This window comes from Falco peregrinus, chromosome 8 (assembly GCF_023634155.1).
Source record: "Falco peregrinus isolate bFalPer1 chromosome 8, bFalPer1.pri, whole genome shotgun sequence".
Classification (NCBI taxonomy): Eukaryota; Metazoa; Chordata; class Aves; order Falconiformes; family Falconidae; genus Falco; species Falco peregrinus.
In genome coordinates this window covers 18,073,154-18,091,568 of record NC_073728.1, presented here as the reverse complement: position 1 = coordinate 18,091,568, position 18,415 = coordinate 18,073,154, and the positions used below count along the sequence as shown (strand labels likewise).

The 18,415-nt window shown below is 36.3% G+C and overlaps 1 protein-coding gene across 1 annotated transcript in view; it reads right to left on the bottom strand.

The window, feature by feature from the left end:
- The window catches only part of TTN (titin), a 238,731-nt gene that overhangs the window by 213,200 nt on the left and 7,116 nt on the right, over window positions 1–18,415 (bottom strand). Inside the window, exons 6-28 of the mRNA XM_055812704.1 lie at window positions 16,870–17,163; window positions 16,497–16,644; window positions 15,898–16,017; window positions 14,716–14,853; window positions 13,746–13,883; window positions 13,134–13,271; window positions 11,210–11,485; window positions 10,979–11,098; window positions 9,595–9,876; window positions 9,257–9,322; window positions 8,510–8,768; window positions 7,875–7,935; window positions 7,550–7,762; window positions 6,710–6,852; window positions 5,821–6,026; window positions 5,477–5,707; window positions 4,655–4,899; window positions 3,709–3,932; window positions 3,419–3,583; window positions 3,146–3,314; window positions 949–2,639; window positions 573–854; window positions 32–298 (exon numbers count right to left, since the gene is read on the bottom strand). Coding sequence (XP_055668679.1) covers window positions 32–298; window positions 573–854; window positions 949–2,639; window positions 3,146–3,314; window positions 3,419–3,583; window positions 3,709–3,932; window positions 4,655–4,899; window positions 5,477–5,707; window positions 5,821–6,026; window positions 6,710–6,852; window positions 7,550–7,762; window positions 7,875–7,935; window positions 8,510–8,768; window positions 9,257–9,322; window positions 9,595–9,876; window positions 10,979–11,098; window positions 11,210–11,485; window positions 13,134–13,271; window positions 13,746–13,883; window positions 14,716–14,853; window positions 15,898–16,017; window positions 16,497–16,644; window positions 16,870–17,163 — 5,876 coding nt within the window. The remainder of the gene's footprint in view (window positions 1–31; window positions 299–572; window positions 855–948; window positions 2,640–3,145; window positions 3,315–3,418; window positions 3,584–3,708; window positions 3,933–4,654; window positions 4,900–5,476; window positions 5,708–5,820; window positions 6,027–6,709; window positions 6,853–7,549; window positions 7,763–7,874; window positions 7,936–8,509; window positions 8,769–9,256; window positions 9,323–9,594; window positions 9,877–10,978; window positions 11,099–11,209; window positions 11,486–13,133; window positions 13,272–13,745; window positions 13,884–14,715; window positions 14,854–15,897; window positions 16,018–16,496; window positions 16,645–16,869; window positions 17,164–18,415) is intronic.

Below are 18,415 nucleotides of genomic sequence, written 5' to 3'. Positions count from 1 at the left end.
TATAAACAATGTAAGTATTAGAAATGCTTACGCTTCATCTTCAGTTTGCAGTGAGTCCTTTTTCCATCAACAACAAAGCTATACTCTCCTTGGTCATCTTTATTAACATCTTTAATAGTGAGGATTTGACGACCACGGCGGGATGTGATCACATATTTAAGATTAGAAGTGAGTTCAACATCACCATGATACCATTTCCCTTCCACATCTTCTGGGGAAACCTCACATTCAAGTTCACCTGAGAAGGATTCTGGTACTTCAACATCCTCAAGTTCTTTAATAAACTCAACCACAGCACCTACAGGCAAAAATAATTACATTCATAAATCGGCCTGATTAGATACCCCTGATGGAAACATTTCTTATTAAATGAGGCTAAGGAAATTAATGTATCTACAGTGTAACCATTTTACATAAATATATCTCCAAAATTTCATACTGGATTCCAAGATTATGAAAGCAACTTGAACGTTTCTTCATGCATTAGGCATCAGTTTAAATTGTTTTGTTTTTTTCCTGAAGCTGATTTCACTTTAACAGTACTGCATGGCACTGAGCTGTGTGCTTCTTACCTTCAACAGTAAGCTTTGCAGTAGTTTTTATGGATTCATCTTCTACCAATGCACAGCTGTAGTCATCAGCATCAGACATTTCAATTGCTAGTACAGAAAGAAAATGAGCCTTTCTGTCTGAGTGCATCCTGTATTTGTCTCCAGAATGAATCTCAATTCCATCCTTAAACCATTTCACTTTGACAAAGGGTTCTGATGTCTCACATTCAAATGTTGCCATGGAGTCTCTCTCTTTAGCAACAATATCTTGTAACTTCTGGGTGAAGCTGATCAACTGCTTGGCTGCAAAACAATATGCAATGAATCAATAGTGTACTGACCATCTAGACATACACTATGATAGGCACTAGGATAGATGTAAGAGATTTTAAATTACCTTGTACTAACAGGAAAGCATGGCTAGAAGTTTCACCAGCTATATTGACTGCTTTCACCATGATGCTGGCAGAATCATCAGAAGTCACATCTCTGATGACTAATTCACAAACATTATCTTCAGGCCAGTACCAATACATACGATCAGTCCTTTCAATCTGCACACCATTTCTGAACCACTGGCACTCAGGGTCTGGTTTTCCTACTACTCTTACACGGAAGTGTGCATCTGTCCCCTGGGCCACAGTCTGGCTTTGAATTCTTTCAAATATCTTGGGAGCCTCCATGCTTGGACTAAGCTCGACCTTCTCTGGTTTGAATGTTGGAATGGTGATTTTGCCTTCAGGAGGAAGTTCTTTCTTCTCTTCCTCTGGGATTTCTTTGGTCCAGTGAAGAAGTTCTTCTTTAGTCTTTTTTAACATTTCTTCATATGATTCATCTTTTTTGCGAGACTTAAGTTCCACAGCAGTGATGGCTTCATAATAGCCCTCTTCTGTCCTACGCTTGAATTTACTACGCAGCTCTTCAGATTCCTCTGAAAGCTTCTCATGAGTGATTCTTTCAGCCCTTTTCAGTTTCACCACTTCTTTGGTTGTTGCCTCTGCAGGTTTGTCTATCTTCTGTACCTCAAAGAGAAGTTTTCCAGACTCTGTTGCTGCAGGCTCATGTTTGGGTTCAGGAGCACGACGAAGAACAGATCTGAAGTCTTCCCTCTGCTGGATCTCAAGTCTCACCTTATGTTCAATAAAGCCTTCTGGATTCTCTGCAGTGATTTTCACCTCTCCTGTGTCATATGATTTGCAGTCCACAATATCCAGGTAGTAGATTCCATCATAACGGAGTCTAAACCGTTTGCTCTTACGGATGAGCTGTCCATTGAGGTACCAGTTGACCTTAGGTAAAGGATAACCTGTCACACGGCAGCGGAATCGTGCTGTTTCACCTTCCAGAACTCTTGCAGGTTCAGGAACCAAAACAATTTCTGGTTTTTGTTTTTCCTTTTGGTCTACTGCAACTGCTGGAACAGCACCTTCATGGGCCATTCTTTCTAACTCTTCAATTCGCTGGAGTCCCCTTCTGCCTTCTGGCAACTGGGATTCTTCCACGAGGCTTTTCTCATCCTTCACAATCAAAGTAGCAGATGTATGGTCTGTACCATATTTGTTAGTTGCCCTGCAAGTGATCACTCCACTATCTCTGGAATAGGCTACTCCATAGTCCAGGCTACAGTACCCAAACTCATTGATCATGCGGAGTCTGTTAGCTGCTTCCAAGGGTTTGCCATCATGCAACCACTCCACCACCATGGTTGGGTCACCAATTGGTGTAAGCCTGCATTCAAAGTGTGCTGGTCCAAATTGTTTGAGCCTTAAAGATGTGAGCTTCTTCTTAAAAAATGGTTTTTGTTGCTTCTCTTTATCATAGAGATCCCCTTCCTCCCATTGCTCTTGACCATAGCGTAAATGGAGAGGCTCTAACTCTGGTGCTGCAATCTCCTTGGCTTTGTAAGTTCCTTTTGGAATGATTAATCTCCTTTCTGGTTCAGGTTCAGCATGTTCAACTTCAACATTTACTTTGCACCGAGTAGTGTCCCGCCCAGCTTTATTGATAGCAGTGGCAGTATACCATGCAGCATCTTGCCTGGCAGTAGATTCAATTTTAAGGGCAGCCGCCCCTTTGGTTCCCTCAATCCTGAAATATTTAAAAAACAAACAAACAAACAAACAAAAAACTTTTTTGCACTTATTTGTCATTCATTTTTTTCCTCCAAAATTAGGTCAAAGCCTCCAAAGGCAAATCTATCTCTACAGGAGTTAGACATGTTTATTCAAGTTTATAAGTGCAGTGCCTAAGAATCAAACAGATAAGGATAATAAAAAACAGTCTTGAATTCAATGGCTGAATTCAAAATCAGAAACGGCTTGATTCCCTAAATCTCTGTTGTAAAAATATTGGCTTTGCAGAATAAAAAATACACAATACAGAAGCTGGAAAGAACTGAGTGAATCCTACAAGATATTTTATATCTCTTAGCCTTGTTGCCATGCAAAAGCTGTTAGTAGCTTCAGTAACCATTGGACTAAAAACTTAGTGAAACCCTTCTATGGAAGCAAGGGTATCCAGCACACTGTAGGAGGTACTTTGCAGAATAGTGATTATTGACTCCTTTACTATATAAACAAAACAAAAATGCTTACTTTATCTTGGGGTATTTATGAGGTACAATGATGTCACTGTTCTTCAGCCATACAATGTCAGGATTAGGGTTACCAGTAGCTTTCACTGCCATTTCCAGTCTAGACCCTTCCTTGACACTAACATTCTTCAGCCTTTCCACGAAGTGTGGTCTAACTAGGTCTTCCTTAGCTGAAAGAGCAAGGGTAAGTTATCACAAAAGGAAATGACGTAACCACAGGTTTTGATAAAAAACACTCCTCGACCTCCTAAAAACCAGCATGCACAGTAGATACCTTCCACAGTCAGTGTCATTGAGACTGAAGCTTTGCCCGCTCTATTCTGAGCAATTACAGCCCACTCCCCAGAGTCATCAGGCATAGCAGGAACAATGATCAATGACTGGGTGCCATCTTCTTTAATCACTATTTTATGAGTGTAGTCATTTACTACTTGTTGACCTGCAGATACACACACACACACAAAAAAAAAAAATTCGCACTCAAAATAGTGTTTCAACAAGACGTAAAATGCATATAAGCTTGTTTATTAAGATTATCTGTTGATGAAAATGAAGCTGATGTACCATCATGGAACCAGTATGTCTCTGGCATAGGTCTGCCAACAACTTTTAAGTCAAATCTTGCTGTCTGCCCCTGTGAACATTTAAATGATGTAGGTTTCAGCACAAAAACTGGTTTATATAGTCTCTCTAGTTGTCCTTCATCAGTTTCTTCTAATCTGCGGGCAGGAGAACGAGAAGGAGAACTGCGGGCAGGAGACCGGCTTGGAGATCGTGGAGAAATGGACCTGAAAGGAAAAGATAAGACAAATGTGTATGACAATGTCATATAGCAGTGGGCTGACATGATAAACAGAGTTCAACTTTTACCTTTAGTATAATTTGTTTTAAAGAAGTTAACCAATTTATCTAAGTGACATATTGTGACAAAATTAATTTTTATTTGTAATCCATTTTCTTTAGGCTTTTGCCAGCAATTTGTATAGCTGAATAGCATTAAGATACACCACAGCCAGGGAAATTTTTGGATTTTGGGTACTGTACAGATATGGGTGTAATCCTCTACATGTTTGTGGAGACACAACACAGTATGTGGCAATGCTGAATTTTTTCTGTCATAGAAATACAGCTATTTCAAGGGTGGGAAATAATAGTTGTACACAGTACTAAAACTCCACCATGCAGATTTTTTTTCCAAAACATGGATATTTCAAGAAATAAATATGTCTACTGAGGTTGTAAATCTGATACTGTGGCTGGATATGCATGTGAATGATGGTACTCTGAGAACTGTATTCCTCATTAAGAAAGAAATTCAGACAGAGTTGGCACATTAATCAATATAAGCCATGAAAACAGCATTTAGAACTTCTCTACAGGTATGCAAGCTCCAATAACTTAAGCTGTTTAGCTGCTGTGTAATGAGTTTTTTGACTGTCTATCACAGTAGACTGAAGCCTGGTGAAATTTATGTATTATTGTAGGTAGTAGGTACTGGTGGTCTACCTACCTATATCTTCTCATAACTTCTGGTCCTGGCATATAACCTGGAGTTGCTGTGGGTGCAACTGGCTCAACATAGAGTTTTGCTGAGCAAATGGCATTTCCTTTCATATTACTGGCAAAGACAGTATAAATTCCTTCATCTTCAGGTAAAACAACAGGCAAACGCAGACTGGCACTGCCATCTTGCAGAACTTCCATGCGATAGCGTTCTCCGTGCCTTATGCGCTTACCATCTTTGTACCATGCAATCTGCATGGAAAGAAAACAGTGGAATGCTATGTGAGCTCTCCTAAAGACAAAGATTCAATAATGAACCATGCATACAACATATTACAACTTACTTTTCAGGTGATGCATCATCACAGCCCATGTATATGCCTTAATATTAATGTTTTTACTTGTAATATGTAAGATTAAAGTAACTTGTTTTCACAGTAATCTGAAACATGAGTTTTTGAGCTAGGAACAGATATCAAGTCCACTTTGATGAAGAGCAAAGCAACCTAGACCAGACTTGCTACTGTGTTCCCTACTTTTCTGGGCAAACTTGAAAAAACTCAGAAGCAAGAGCAACTTAACTGGTAAATTTAACCTACTTCTGAACTGGCTAACCAACCTAAGACTTTTCTATTAAAAGACAAAAATAAAATTCATCTTGATATCATAACAAAAGACCGGATTTCCTTAGATCTTTGCTGTTTTCTATGAATGTAGAATGCCTGACAATAAGATAAGGGACTTTTCAAGTAAAGCACCGTAAGTACAAGTAAAGCACAAGTAAAGTTTTTTTTTTTAAATAGATTAATGTCATACAGGTTTAGGGTACCTTTGGCAATGGATATCCAGTTGTCTTGCAATGGAAAGTAACTCCTGTTCCTTCAAAGGTTCTGTAATTCTTTAATCTTAAATCAAATCCTGCTTGTATAGCTTCAGATTCAGAAATATCAACCATCATCTCCTCTCCGTCTTCTTCAAGAAGTTCATCCAAGGTGGTCTTAATAATTCTGAGTTCAATTTCCTTGATAAGTCTTTCTTCAAAAGAAGAAATATGGAATTCCTACACAGAAAATCAAGACCATTAGTTCTGTGTGTCAGATAATGAACTTGTAAAGAAGTGATTTATACCGGTAAAATTCAGTGTACAAAATGAGTACAGAGTGGTAGACATACCTCATCTTCTACGAAAGTTCTGACCATCACTGTATCTTTTGCCATTTTCTTCCTAATTAGGGCTTGCTCTTTTTCATATTCTTTTTCAAAGTCACCATATGAAATAGCTGGGGCTACCTCAGCCACTTTAGGTTCCTGTACATATGCAGTCACCTGAGTTTGATACATCATTTCTTGTTGCGATTTTATGTAGGCTTCATAATCAGCTAAGAATTAAGAACATTAATTTTGATAAGGTTTTGTGGGTTTTGCTGGTTTGAATAGAGAAAACAAGTACAAACTTATTTTACAGTTTTTGGTCACTCAAGCAGAGTTTCTGTCTGTTTAGCTAATAGAATACAAACAGCAATAAACTGCAAAACTGATGCCCTCCAATGACCTTCAGAAACAGGTACATTTCACTGTGCTATTTAGGCGTTCTAGTTCTTGAAGTGGAAGCACCTGTAGAAACTATTTTACAGTTTCATCATCATGGCTCTTTCCTGCAAACTTCCATGCATTTTTACAAGGACAACTGGGGGGGGTGGGGGGTGGGGGGAAGCTTTTTTCCTTGTAATAGAACAACCTATTACTTGATTAACCTCCTTTCCCCACATCATTCTCTGAGTGTCTTCTGTTATGTAGATTGTTACGGACATCAACAGAAAGTTCCTAAAGCTACATACTCTAGCAAAGAATAAAGTCCTTCAAGAACCTGACGTGAAATACTCTGTCTTACAGAAACAGAGCTACCAGAACCCCCTTTATGTTTCTTGAATTGACCAAACTAAGCTGCAAAGAATTTGCAGCACTATTTAAAAACTTTTTCCTATTTTAAAGTTAATTTTAAGAAATATTTTCCCCATTTCTATATATAGATATAATATATAATATTATATATATAATGTACCTTCTTCTAGTAAGGAGACCGTTGCAGAAGCTTCTCCATGTTTATTACGAACAACAATAGTGTATTCTCCGGCATCATCGGCAAAAGTCATGGAAATTTCAAGTTTGCATTCCCCGGTTTCTCTTTTGTAACTTACTTTGTATCTATAGAAAACATACAAGTACAAGTTCTCTGTAACTCTGATGAACAGACTTTTTAGTGAATCTGCTTTTAGTTATACAGTTCATCTGAATAACCCCTGACTTGCACAAGGACAAAAAAAGAGAAACTTTTGCAGGCAATTCTCACTAAATGAATCTGAGGAATATCATAGGAAAAGTAACCACACTGAAACTGGAATACACATCTACTTCCTTTCTGTTGTGACTGAAATAAATGGGATGCAAACAGCACTACTGAAATATCAGAGATCTAGTTATCAGAAAAGTAAAATGTTACGTGCTGTATGCAGTTTGTCCTAATATAGGTCATTATAGCATGATGTTTTCCAAGAATGTTATTAATGTGGGATATTTTTTTTCTCTGCTAGAAAGCATGTCTCTTTCTATTTGCATAGACAGTATAAAACAAATACAAAACTTCCCAATTTGTTTTTAAGGATATGTAGCATTTCTTGTTTTACAGTCTTTTGAATATTTATATTTTAAAGCTCTTTAGCCCACTAAACTTTCACATTAAGACATGATCCTATGATTTTTCCATTTAAAACCTAAAATTTCACAGAAATCAGTGATGTTATTAGGCTCGGCATCAGTGAGGGAATCAAAATTACGGTACTGTCAATTACATATTCATTTAAAATTATGTTTATATAGTTTGTGTGTATTGCATTCAAAGTACCTGTAGCCAGTCGTTAGAGGAACTCCACCTTTTTTCCAGTAGACATGTGGCTTTGGGTTGCCCCCTACCTGGCATTCAAAAATAATGCTCCCACCTTCAATTAATTTATGTACTATGGGTTTTCTTATGAAGAAAGGAGGTATGGGTTCTCCCGATACTTCCTCTGCTGCAGCAGAGACATCTTCCATTACAACATCCTTTGTCTCCACATAGCTGAAATAAAATTCCAGTACAGGTAAGTGAGCTGATGCGGAAGCTCTCATAAACAGAGTGCAAGAAACTAATGACCACAGTAGGAGCAATCTGTTTAGGAAAGTAACTTTACCGTTTCTCTTCTCTAACAGCCTTCTCAGAAATGGTTTCTCGAGTTTCAATCTCTTCTGAAACTGCAAAGCAAATATGATACAATGGATTTTAAAATACTTATTATTGCTTAAGCAACAAATTTAGTTGACAGAAAGAGAGAGAAGGTTAAGTAGTTAGTTGGCTCAGAGGTCCAGGTACTTCCACCTGGGAAAAAAAAGAGTCTCCATCAGCCTGTAACTGGCCTTTTTCTCATATTTTTACAACCCTGTTACCTAACACCCCTGGAGTACAATTCAAGTCATATGTTCTACTTGGCAGCTGACAAAATGTCTAAGTCACATTACAAGAAATACGCAGTTAACAAAAGCATAATCTTCCAACGGTGACAAGAAGAAATGGCCTCAAGTTGCACTAGTGGAGGTTTAGATTGGATATTAGCAAAAATTTCTCCTCTGAAGGAGTTGTCAAGCATTGGAACAGGCTGTCCAGGGAAGTCGTTGTGTCACCATCCTGAAAGTATTTAAAAAACATTTAGATGTGGCACTTAGGGACACAGTTTAGCGGTGGACTTGGCAGTGTTGGGTTAACAGTTAGACTCAATCTTAAAGGTCTTTTCAAACCTAAATGATTCTATGATTCTATAAATACGCTTACCTTTCACATATAAGTGGCAAGATGTGCTGACGCTCCCAGCCTTATTGGTAGCAGTGCAGGTAAATCTTCCACTGTCTTCTGCAAAGGCTTCACGAATCATAAGGCGAGCAAGCCCTGCTTTGAAAGTGATCTGGAAGTCCATTGAGCTCTCAATCTTGTAGTCTTCCCTGTACCACGTCACAATAGGCTGAGGATGACCAGAGATATGGCACTCCAGAGTGACAGATTCACCTTCAGTCACAGTCTTATTTTTGAGGCCCTGTATGACAGAAGATAAGTACCACAGTCAGTATATATTTTCACTACTAAAAAGACATTTAAATAAATAAAATCTATTTGAATGGAAAACAATGTCTACTTCAAAACAGTGTTCTGTTCAGTAGTGTATTCAGGAAAAGAGGTATTTTCCAAAGGGAAGTATTTGAAACTGGATTTGGGATCTCTGAACATTTACTGTTATTAACAAGAAAATGAAAAGGAAGGTTGATGTTTATATAGATCATGGTGACAAATTGTTTCACTGCAGCAAAGGTCAACCTACTATAAGATAATTGTGAAGAATCACCTCCATAACAGACATTCAGAATAGTTCATATAAGAGATAAATTGTATGGCTTATTAAGTCTAATACAGAAATTAAAAGATTAAAGAAAGCCAAATTTTCATGGCCAGGTTTTCAAAGATAAAAAAATACCAAATGGGTAAAAACATAGTGTAACTCCCTTAATCTACATACAAATTACTTACTGAGACTAAGGTGGGTGGAGTAGCCGGGATTTCTGCAGGCACAGGAACTCTGGCAGTTTCTGTCACCTAGATCATTAAAGCACAGTTAATAAATACCTAACAAAGCCAAGGACATAAACAGCATAATTTAGATATGAAATTATATAAAGAGAACTTTTTGCTTGTGATAGGTAAATATTAGATCCTTAGAAGGATTTGTGTAAAACAAAAAAGATATAAAAGTCAGCAGAATGGTGTAAAAGTGGAAAACTGCAAGGAGGAAACGGCAAACAAGTGAGGCTGTGCTGTTCTTAAGGCAAAAGTCAGTCAAAGTGATGGAAATTTGCTTAATAACATACCTTTGCTTCACCCTCTTTCCGCAACACCAAGTGTTCTTCCCTCACTGCTTCACCTTTAATGCTTATACCTGCCTCTTTTTTAGTCTCAACATCATAGCGACTTTTATAGGTCTCAGCAGCCTCTCCAAAGGGAAATTGTGGAGGGACAACTGGTTCTGCTTTTATCCTGACTTCATGTGGCTTTAGCTGAGGTGGTTTCACAGGCTTGGTTATCTTTTGCACAGCAGAAGTAGCTGATAACTCTTTTTCCAGAGTAGCCATGGCAGATCCAGCTATTGAAACCTAGGGAACAGACAAGAAAGAGTTACATCTTTGTTCTCTTGTTTTCAAAGACGACAGTATAACTCTTGAGCAAACTGCACATACTCTGGTTGCTTCCTCAGTTACTTATTTGTTGACAGTGAAAAAGCTATATATATATATAAATGAAATCTCATTTTAGACTGCAGTAGTAGAATCCCAGAGATATAATACCCTTGTATTATTTTTGCTGTGTCAAACATTCAGATATTTTCTCTTTCTGTACTTCAGAATTTGATCTTGAAATGGTCAAGAAGCTATTAAGTGCAACATGAGAAATGTCCTCTAAATTTGTTGACTTGAGACCTTAGCTTTCCATTTAATGAGTCTGATACTGCAATAAACAATACTGCTAATTACATAACTGTCAGTGATTAAAATAACTGAAGAGATTTCAAAATTTTATTCTAGGCGTAATAACTTTGGAAAACGTACATAAATCTTTAAATAAAAATATTTTAGGTAATTTTTATAGTGTTTAATTATGTTTGATGGGAAAATAATTTCATTTTTAAAGTCCAGGTGAAAAGGAAAAGTATGCTTTCTCATTCAGAAAAAAAATAATTAAATGAGAACTTTTGCTATTATGTGAAGGAGTCGAACAGAAGTATAGAAGAAATAACATTAAAAATGAATGGTGTCATATGCAGTCTGGATTTTTTTTATTTCAAAGATTAGTTTGGTGTGTAGTAATCAGCAAGGAAGAACAAAGCACTATTTCCAATGTTCTAGTGAACTGATTCACTTAAGATTGAAGAGGGGTATTTCTGCTCTTTAAAAAACATAAAGCTGCAAGAAAAATATTTGTGTTTTCAGTGTATAACATGCAGTATTGAAGCTGCATCCTTAAACAGATGATAAGCTTGCTTAAATAACTAATAATTATAAATCACATTTCAGCAGTTTATGTACAGCATTTCTTTTTATTAGTGAAAGAAGCTAATGAAAACAATTGTAGAGCACTTACATTCTTCTTGAGAAAGCACCATACCGGAGTGGGAGAAAAAGCCAAATGGAATGGGTGACCTACTGGTTATTATAAATGAGCATGCTGTTCTTCTTGGATACAGTTTTCACTTCTTACCTCATATGTATGATCTGGTTTAGGAACAGCAATTTTGGAGACTGTGAAGTGAGGACTTGCTGTGCGGGGTCGTGGGTGTTCAACATGAATTGTTTTCTCAGTTTCTGTGGCTCTTTTTATCTACACAAAGCAATGAAAAAATGTTGAGAATGTGATGCTGCTTTCCAAACTGAAATAGATTTCACTGGGGCATAGGGTTTGGAAAAGAATCCAATGTAAACTGAGTCTAACCTCTGTTGATACATGAACTTCCTTCTTCTCAGCAGCTGAGATGTGTTTCTCAGGAGGAACATAGACAGTTTTAACTTCTTTAGTGACAACATGACGTTCTGCTGGGGCCTCAGCAATGTGCTCCGTTACAGCATGCCCTTTATAGCCATATTCCAAAGTTTTCTGCTTTACATAAGCTTCACCTGCTTGTTCTGGCTCCCAGGGTGATCGAACACGTGCCTGATCAACTGCTGCAACCACTGTAGCTACAGCTTCAGCCTTTTTTCCAGCTTCAATCTACAGATAACGTTGGCAGAATTTAAATATTCACCACTATACTAAAGGCTTGCATATATGGCAAATACTTATAAATATAATGCTCAGTAAAGCATATTCCAGACAATGACAGAATGCATAGATATGCAAAAGTAATAATGTAAACATCAAATGTGTTCACCCATAAATACACTTCAGAGTCAGTGAATTCAAACATAGACATAGTTTTTCTAAGCTCTATCTATGCATATTGAGAACACATCTGTGCTTGTGTGCTTTATACATTTCAATATTTGCATGCATGCCCACTTTTAATACTTTATGTTCACATTTATGGCTACTTGTCTAAGAGTACAGCAGGTGTGTAAATGTGCACATAATTTTAAAACTCAGTATGCTCATCAGTTCCATATAGCTGTTAGATGCTACTAAAAATTCAGAGAATGTCAGGCATCTGATGTGAATGTATTTACTAAGGAATATACACATAAAAATTTTAACACAGGCATATCTGTTAATTCAGTGCTAATCTATTTGAAATTATTTTACAAAAGAAGGAAAACAGCTTTCTGAGAAAATGGAAATAATGTATTTGTATCAGGACTTATATTCGTTTCTAATAACTGATAAATACTGTCAGTTTCTATGTCATCAGGGTCCAAATTTCTGCCCAGTCAGCCAACAGCAAGTAATTGGATGATTACTACTAGTGTTTATTATTACTGTCATAATTGATCTGGATGCAGCAACTGAGCATATGAAATATATGCCTTGTAGATGGGAAAAAACCTAATAGACAATTTTATGCTGATTGTAAAATCATTATCACCTTAAATAAAAATAACCTAAGAGAGGTCAAACTGTGATTATTTACAGAGATTTTGTTTTATTAGTAGTGTTTAAGTAACAGGGACATTTTATTCAGTTATAATTGCTGATTTCAAAATCAGTTTATACCAACCTGAACCTAAATTTACATCATCTAACAAGTAACTAATCTCTTAGCAGTCTGACTCCTCTGAGTTTTATATGCTATGCTCTTTTAATTAACTTTTATAAAAGTATTTTATGAATGTACCATACTGTTTCTAACAACGTAGATAAATAGACTTTAAATAAAAAGCTGTTGGCAGCTATGCTATTCTTCTACACAAGGGAGTTCCTGGTTGTATGATAATAGAAAAGCTTTTCTACTGTGGGAGTCCTACTGGAAAAAAAGCAGTGCCTGATTTTCAAAAGTAATAAACTGGACGTTAAAGTATGTATTGCACAAAGAACAATACAATTCAAACCTTAATAGAAAGAGGTTGTTTCATCTGACTAGCATAAAATCGCAAGGAATCATCTTCCAGAAAAAAAGATTGCAGAGTCAAAAATTTGAACAAGTAAATATGACTTGAAAGTCATTTGTAGGGAGTGGGCTTTCACCAAGAAATCCAAGTGTAGTCTTAAAAGTGGCATTTCCTAACAGAATGAGATATAAACCTCTTTGTCACTAGAAATTTAAACACACTGACTCTGTTGCTTGACAATCATCCCACTTAATGGCTATGTTATCAGGAATTAATTTGAGGGCATTCTATTGTACCCAAGTAACTCTTAAAAGGTGAGGTTTGCAGGTAAAACAATTTGTAACAGCATATTTCACATCCGCAACAGCTATATTCACCTGATCATAACCCAGATGAATTTGTTCTTGCTTGGCTGTAATTTCTTCTCTAGTTCTGGACACTGTGACTGGTGCTTTAGTTTTATCAGTGGCAATTATTTTCGGAGCTACAGTAGTTTTCTTAGCTTCCTTTTTAATCTGATCATTATAGAGGAAATACAAGTTTCAGTTATGTATGGTCTTGAAAGATAGTTGGACAATGGAAAAGCATTTTGGTATGGGAACAGGGAAGGAGAATTAAGGGGTTAGATCCTTCTGCATGGCACACAGCTCTGTATTATATGTATATGGATAAGTATTGTTACACCCTGACACCTATTTAAATAAAAGTAATGATTTTTTAAAAAAAGTTAAAATGCATTTCAGGAGTCAGCTCATTTCAAAGGTCAGTCAGAAGAGAAAAATGGGCATCCTATTAATCAAAACAGTTAGGAAAGAAAGACAGAGGTGGAATTATATAGCCTAATTAACAGTAGTTCTAAAAACTTGTAAGTGGAATAAATCTTAGAAAAAAATGAGCTGGAAATGTATAGTTAGTATTTTTTGAGGGACACAAGGTTTGTAAAGAAGAGAGGACAAAAACCCAAATACAGTTGTAATAGTGCTATTCACCTTTTCATGGGTTATGCTCACTTGCTCTTGTTTGGTAGCAATTCCTTCTTTACTTTTCGACATTATGACCAGTGGTTTAGGTTTATCAGTGGTAATCACTACCTTAGGTACAGAAGGTTTCATATCTTCCTTTCTTATCTAGTTTTTATGGTAAAGAAAAATAATAGTAATCAATTATGCCTGTTGTCAAAATTACACAGCTTTTTGGGAAAGTGAGATAAGGTTTCAGAATGTATATCAATAAGAGAAATGGCATATCACCTGAGAAATTGAATAATTCCTTTCTAGAGACCATGTTATAGCCTGATATCTTAAGTCATATTTTATATGCTAGTTGAACAAAGTGCATTTAAAGTTATTAACATATCACATTAATCCATGTGTGAATTAGAGAAGAATCTTCCCACTTCCTAGTTAATTGTGATATATCATTGGTATGTTTTGTAGAAATTGTTTGCATAAAAATTAGTATTACTGACTTCATATTTACTGCCATCAGTAGATGGAACTATTTAATCAGTTACTCCAACAAACAATGGTTCCACAATATGGTCCAGCAGATTGCATTCAGTCCTCACACAAATATGAACTTCATAAAATCAAACTCCACATGTAAGTATACCATGAGAGATAACCTTTACAATTTATCTTCAGAAATCTACCTTCAGACAAAGGTCATTAAGCATCAGATGAAATTATGACTACCCTGGCAATAAAACCCGTAAAGCTCAAACGATCTGTAGGAAGGGCAGCGGCGCTCTTCCTCTGTAGACAGAGCTGCTACAATGTTAATAGAACTGGACCTTCAATGCTGGGTCTGTATCTGGAATACCTTGCTTTACAATTTTTTCATTTTGTAATCTCTTCATAAGGAAGCAGAACAAAGATACATAGCACATTTGATGAAGAATGACATTTTATAAACTTATTAGAATATAACAGTGAGTTAAACATTGTAACATTTATTTACCTTTTCATGAGCAATGTGCACTTGCTCACGTCTGGTAGATATTTCTTCTCTAGCTCTTGATATTCTTTCTTGTTCTTTGGCTTTATCTGTGGCAATTATTACTGTGGGTACTGGAGTTTTGTCTGGTTCTTTTCTTATCTGGATGTTTATAAAAACAAGTTTAAATGACATATTATTTAAAAATATAAGGTAAGTGATTTTTGATACATTTGGAAAAGAGGATACAAACAAAGAGGAAAAACATCAAACTGGATTTCAAAATTATCTAGTCTGGAAACAATAACAACAACACAGACATTTACAAAACATATATACATTTAGCATATAAATATTTAGCAAATAAAATATAAACAAACATTCCACAAATGTTTGCTTTGCTACTGAAAGCAGTAATAAAAAAAAAATATCTGATCAGAGAAAAACTGTCCTGCACCCTAATCAGTTTGAGAATGTGTAGGATATTAAAAACAAGTTTTAGGTAACATTCACATTGCCAAGAAGTTCAGATGTAATCTGCACATAAACAGGCAATTTTTTGCCAAGGTGGATTTCAGTTTCTCAGTACTTTAAAGATAGGTTATGCCTTGTTCCTCATGCATTTCAGCTAGAATGCAAATGTAACATTTCTTTACAAAAGCTGGCCTTCCATGAAATCACATTTGTCTGATAAAACACATGCTAAAATAATCTGACTTCCAATCACTCATCAGTATTTTCAAAATTTATTTCAATGCAGAATGAGTTTTTCCTCCTTTTTCTGACCGATTGTGCTGCCAACAAACAAAGCAGGCTACAAATTGAAAGCTTAGAAGGAAAATCAGAACAACAACAAAAAAGGAAAATGTAAGAGTAATTTCCTCCATGTTAATTCTTTAAATGATTGAGAATAGTATCTAGTAAATCACCATACAATATATAAAAAATACTTTTATAAGTGAATGTTTTGCAAGTTTATCACATTCTTAGGTATTAAGAATGGAAGTGAAATAAAAAAGGAAAGACAGTCATCAAGGACAGATAGGAGAATGACAGCAACGTCAACTAGAAGAGTGAATATATATAAAAGGAGAAAATAATATTATAAAAATTCACTTCTCTTGTTCATAGGCTTGTCTTTTTGATGAGATAATAGATTTTTTAACAAGGTCAGGTATGACAATTATTGATAACATCTGTATTCACCTTTTCATGAGAGATGTGCCTTTGTTCTTGTGAAGTAACAATTTCTTCTCTAGTTCTTGACATTACTGTTTGTTTTGTGGCTTTATCACTGGTAACTACTACCGTTGCCTCCTTTCTCATCTGATTTTTATAGCAACAAACAAAAACCCAGTCTTAGAATTTATTTTAGCAGACTGATTATCAAAAGAAGAGGAGAAGGAAAAATGGGAGAGGAATAAGTGTGAAGGAAAAATACTAAGGGAGAATTAAGTTATTCTTAGTGAGAAAATTATAAATGAGATATTATAGGAAAAACTTTATCAGTGTAAGAGTAATGTTAGAGAATAAATGACAAGGGAGAATACAGGATCACTTTCATAGAAGGCATTCTTAAACTTAAAAACAGTTTAAGAATAATTAGCTCAGTCCTGCTATGATGGAAAGCAATGGAATAAGTGATCCACAAGCATCCCTATCCAGTCCAGATGCTCTATACGAGTATGCATGCTTTTGTGGTGCACTGGATAATATGTTAATTCCTCACAGTGAATCATGCCTTGTTTGCATGTTGGATGAAGGGATAAAGGGGAAATCATAGAATGTCTGTGCTCTATTTCTACCTGCTCTTGAACAGGCTGAACGTGGACTGCAGTCATTGCTGTCCTTTTAGCAGTTTGCTCTACAACACCTGGAGCTGGTTCTCTCACCATGGCTTGATCCACAGCAGCAACAACTGTAGCAACAGCTGCTGTTTTTTCACTGTCCTTTCTCACCTATATCAGTCACATCAAAAGACATTTTTTTCATGTTTTGTATACATTCAGAATCACAAAACCAGCACAGAGACAGAACGTTGCAAAGAAGCATTTCAATATTTACAGAACTCTCTCAACAGCAGATACACACACATTTTTATACACAGCCTCTCAGACTTTATTTAGCAGTGGTGAGTCCACACATAAAGCAAAACCAACGCACTTTCCAAAAATAGACTTTACCTCTCTAGCACCAGCTGCATCCTCACCAGCAGTAGCACCACTAATGGTAACTTGTTCTTGGACCCCATATCTGCCCTCCCATCTTTCTTCAGTTCTTATTTGGGTAGCACTTGTAGATACTCTTGTTTCCTTCATCTGGGCTTCTGTGGTTGCAGCATATCCTTCCTGCTTCCAAGGAGGAAGGACTTCGGCCCCAGCTGTTGTCACTACATGTGTTTTACGGATTGGAGATGGAGATTTCACTGGTCTAATAGGTGAGGTGGAGATTCTTCCAGCAGGAGAAACAGACCTAAAGAAAAAATAAAGTATTAATATAATTTATGTAGTGTCGTACCATGACAACTATACAAACAATTTCAGCCTGAACTTGAATTCACTCCCAATTTAAGGTATCTTCAGTACTTTGTAGTTTGATTTGTAAAAGGTTTTTGAGGTGTTCTACTTGTAAATTACACTTACCTGTTTTAAACATTATGCCTAATGTGTGTTTGTGTCATACACATAACTGTAACACATCTTTGTACTATCTTAGTTAGAATTGAAACAAGAAATAAGGGTAAATGTCAAAGGGCATTTCACTCAAGCACATACATTTACAATATAAAAATTCATCATTAGTTTCCATTTGCTCTATCTTAATTCTCCTAATAGGAGTAATATAAAAGGCTTACAGGCTGTGAGTATTACATATTATATTTGAGTCTGGTCCCTGCAGAAAGACAAAATTAGTGTAACTGCTCTTTGTGAAAGTATCATGTGGCAGCCACCTTGCAACAGCATAACTGTATCTACTGCTGCACCACATCTCATTGCCATGTGTCATCCACACCTGTCTTAGGACTCCAGGCAAAGTTCTGATCAGGGCCTATAATTTTTCCCATACTTACATTTACAAATCTCACCCATAATAATTGGCAGCAACTTGGAAAGTATGTATTTTTTTTTATTGTATAGAAAATACAACATTTTCTAAATTTTGATATTCCAAAAATTCAATCCCAATCCTAGCTGATCATTTTAAAGTATTTTTCAAAATGCTTTAACAGGCTTTCTAACTTGGATTTTCTTTGAGTAATATTTTTATTCTGTATTTCCCACAGAGCATTAACAAATTGCAGCAGTAGGGGGCAGCAACATCATATTAATTTTTTAGATTTATTTTCTAATGGGTTGTAGGTCTTGAAGTGGTTTGACTAGCAGGGGAGTACAAACTTCTAGTTCCACATACACTCTAGATGGCACTATTGAAATACTCTTTCAACTATGTAGTTTGTTAGTTATTGCTAGTTACTACCAATCAATTTCTTCTGGTGCTTGTAAGTTAGTCTTAATGGGGCAAAACTCACCATCATACCTAGCTGTGGCAATTTACACGGGACTCTTCTGAGCACTCAGCTTGGAGACATTCCTTCCTTGACACTGGTGCTTCACAATGCCGAAACTTCAGGACATCCAAAGCAGTTTTCTTTTTACCTGCCTCTCAGCACAGACCTCCTGGGGTCTCCCAGACCAAGAGCCCTGCTCTTCAGATCACTCACTTT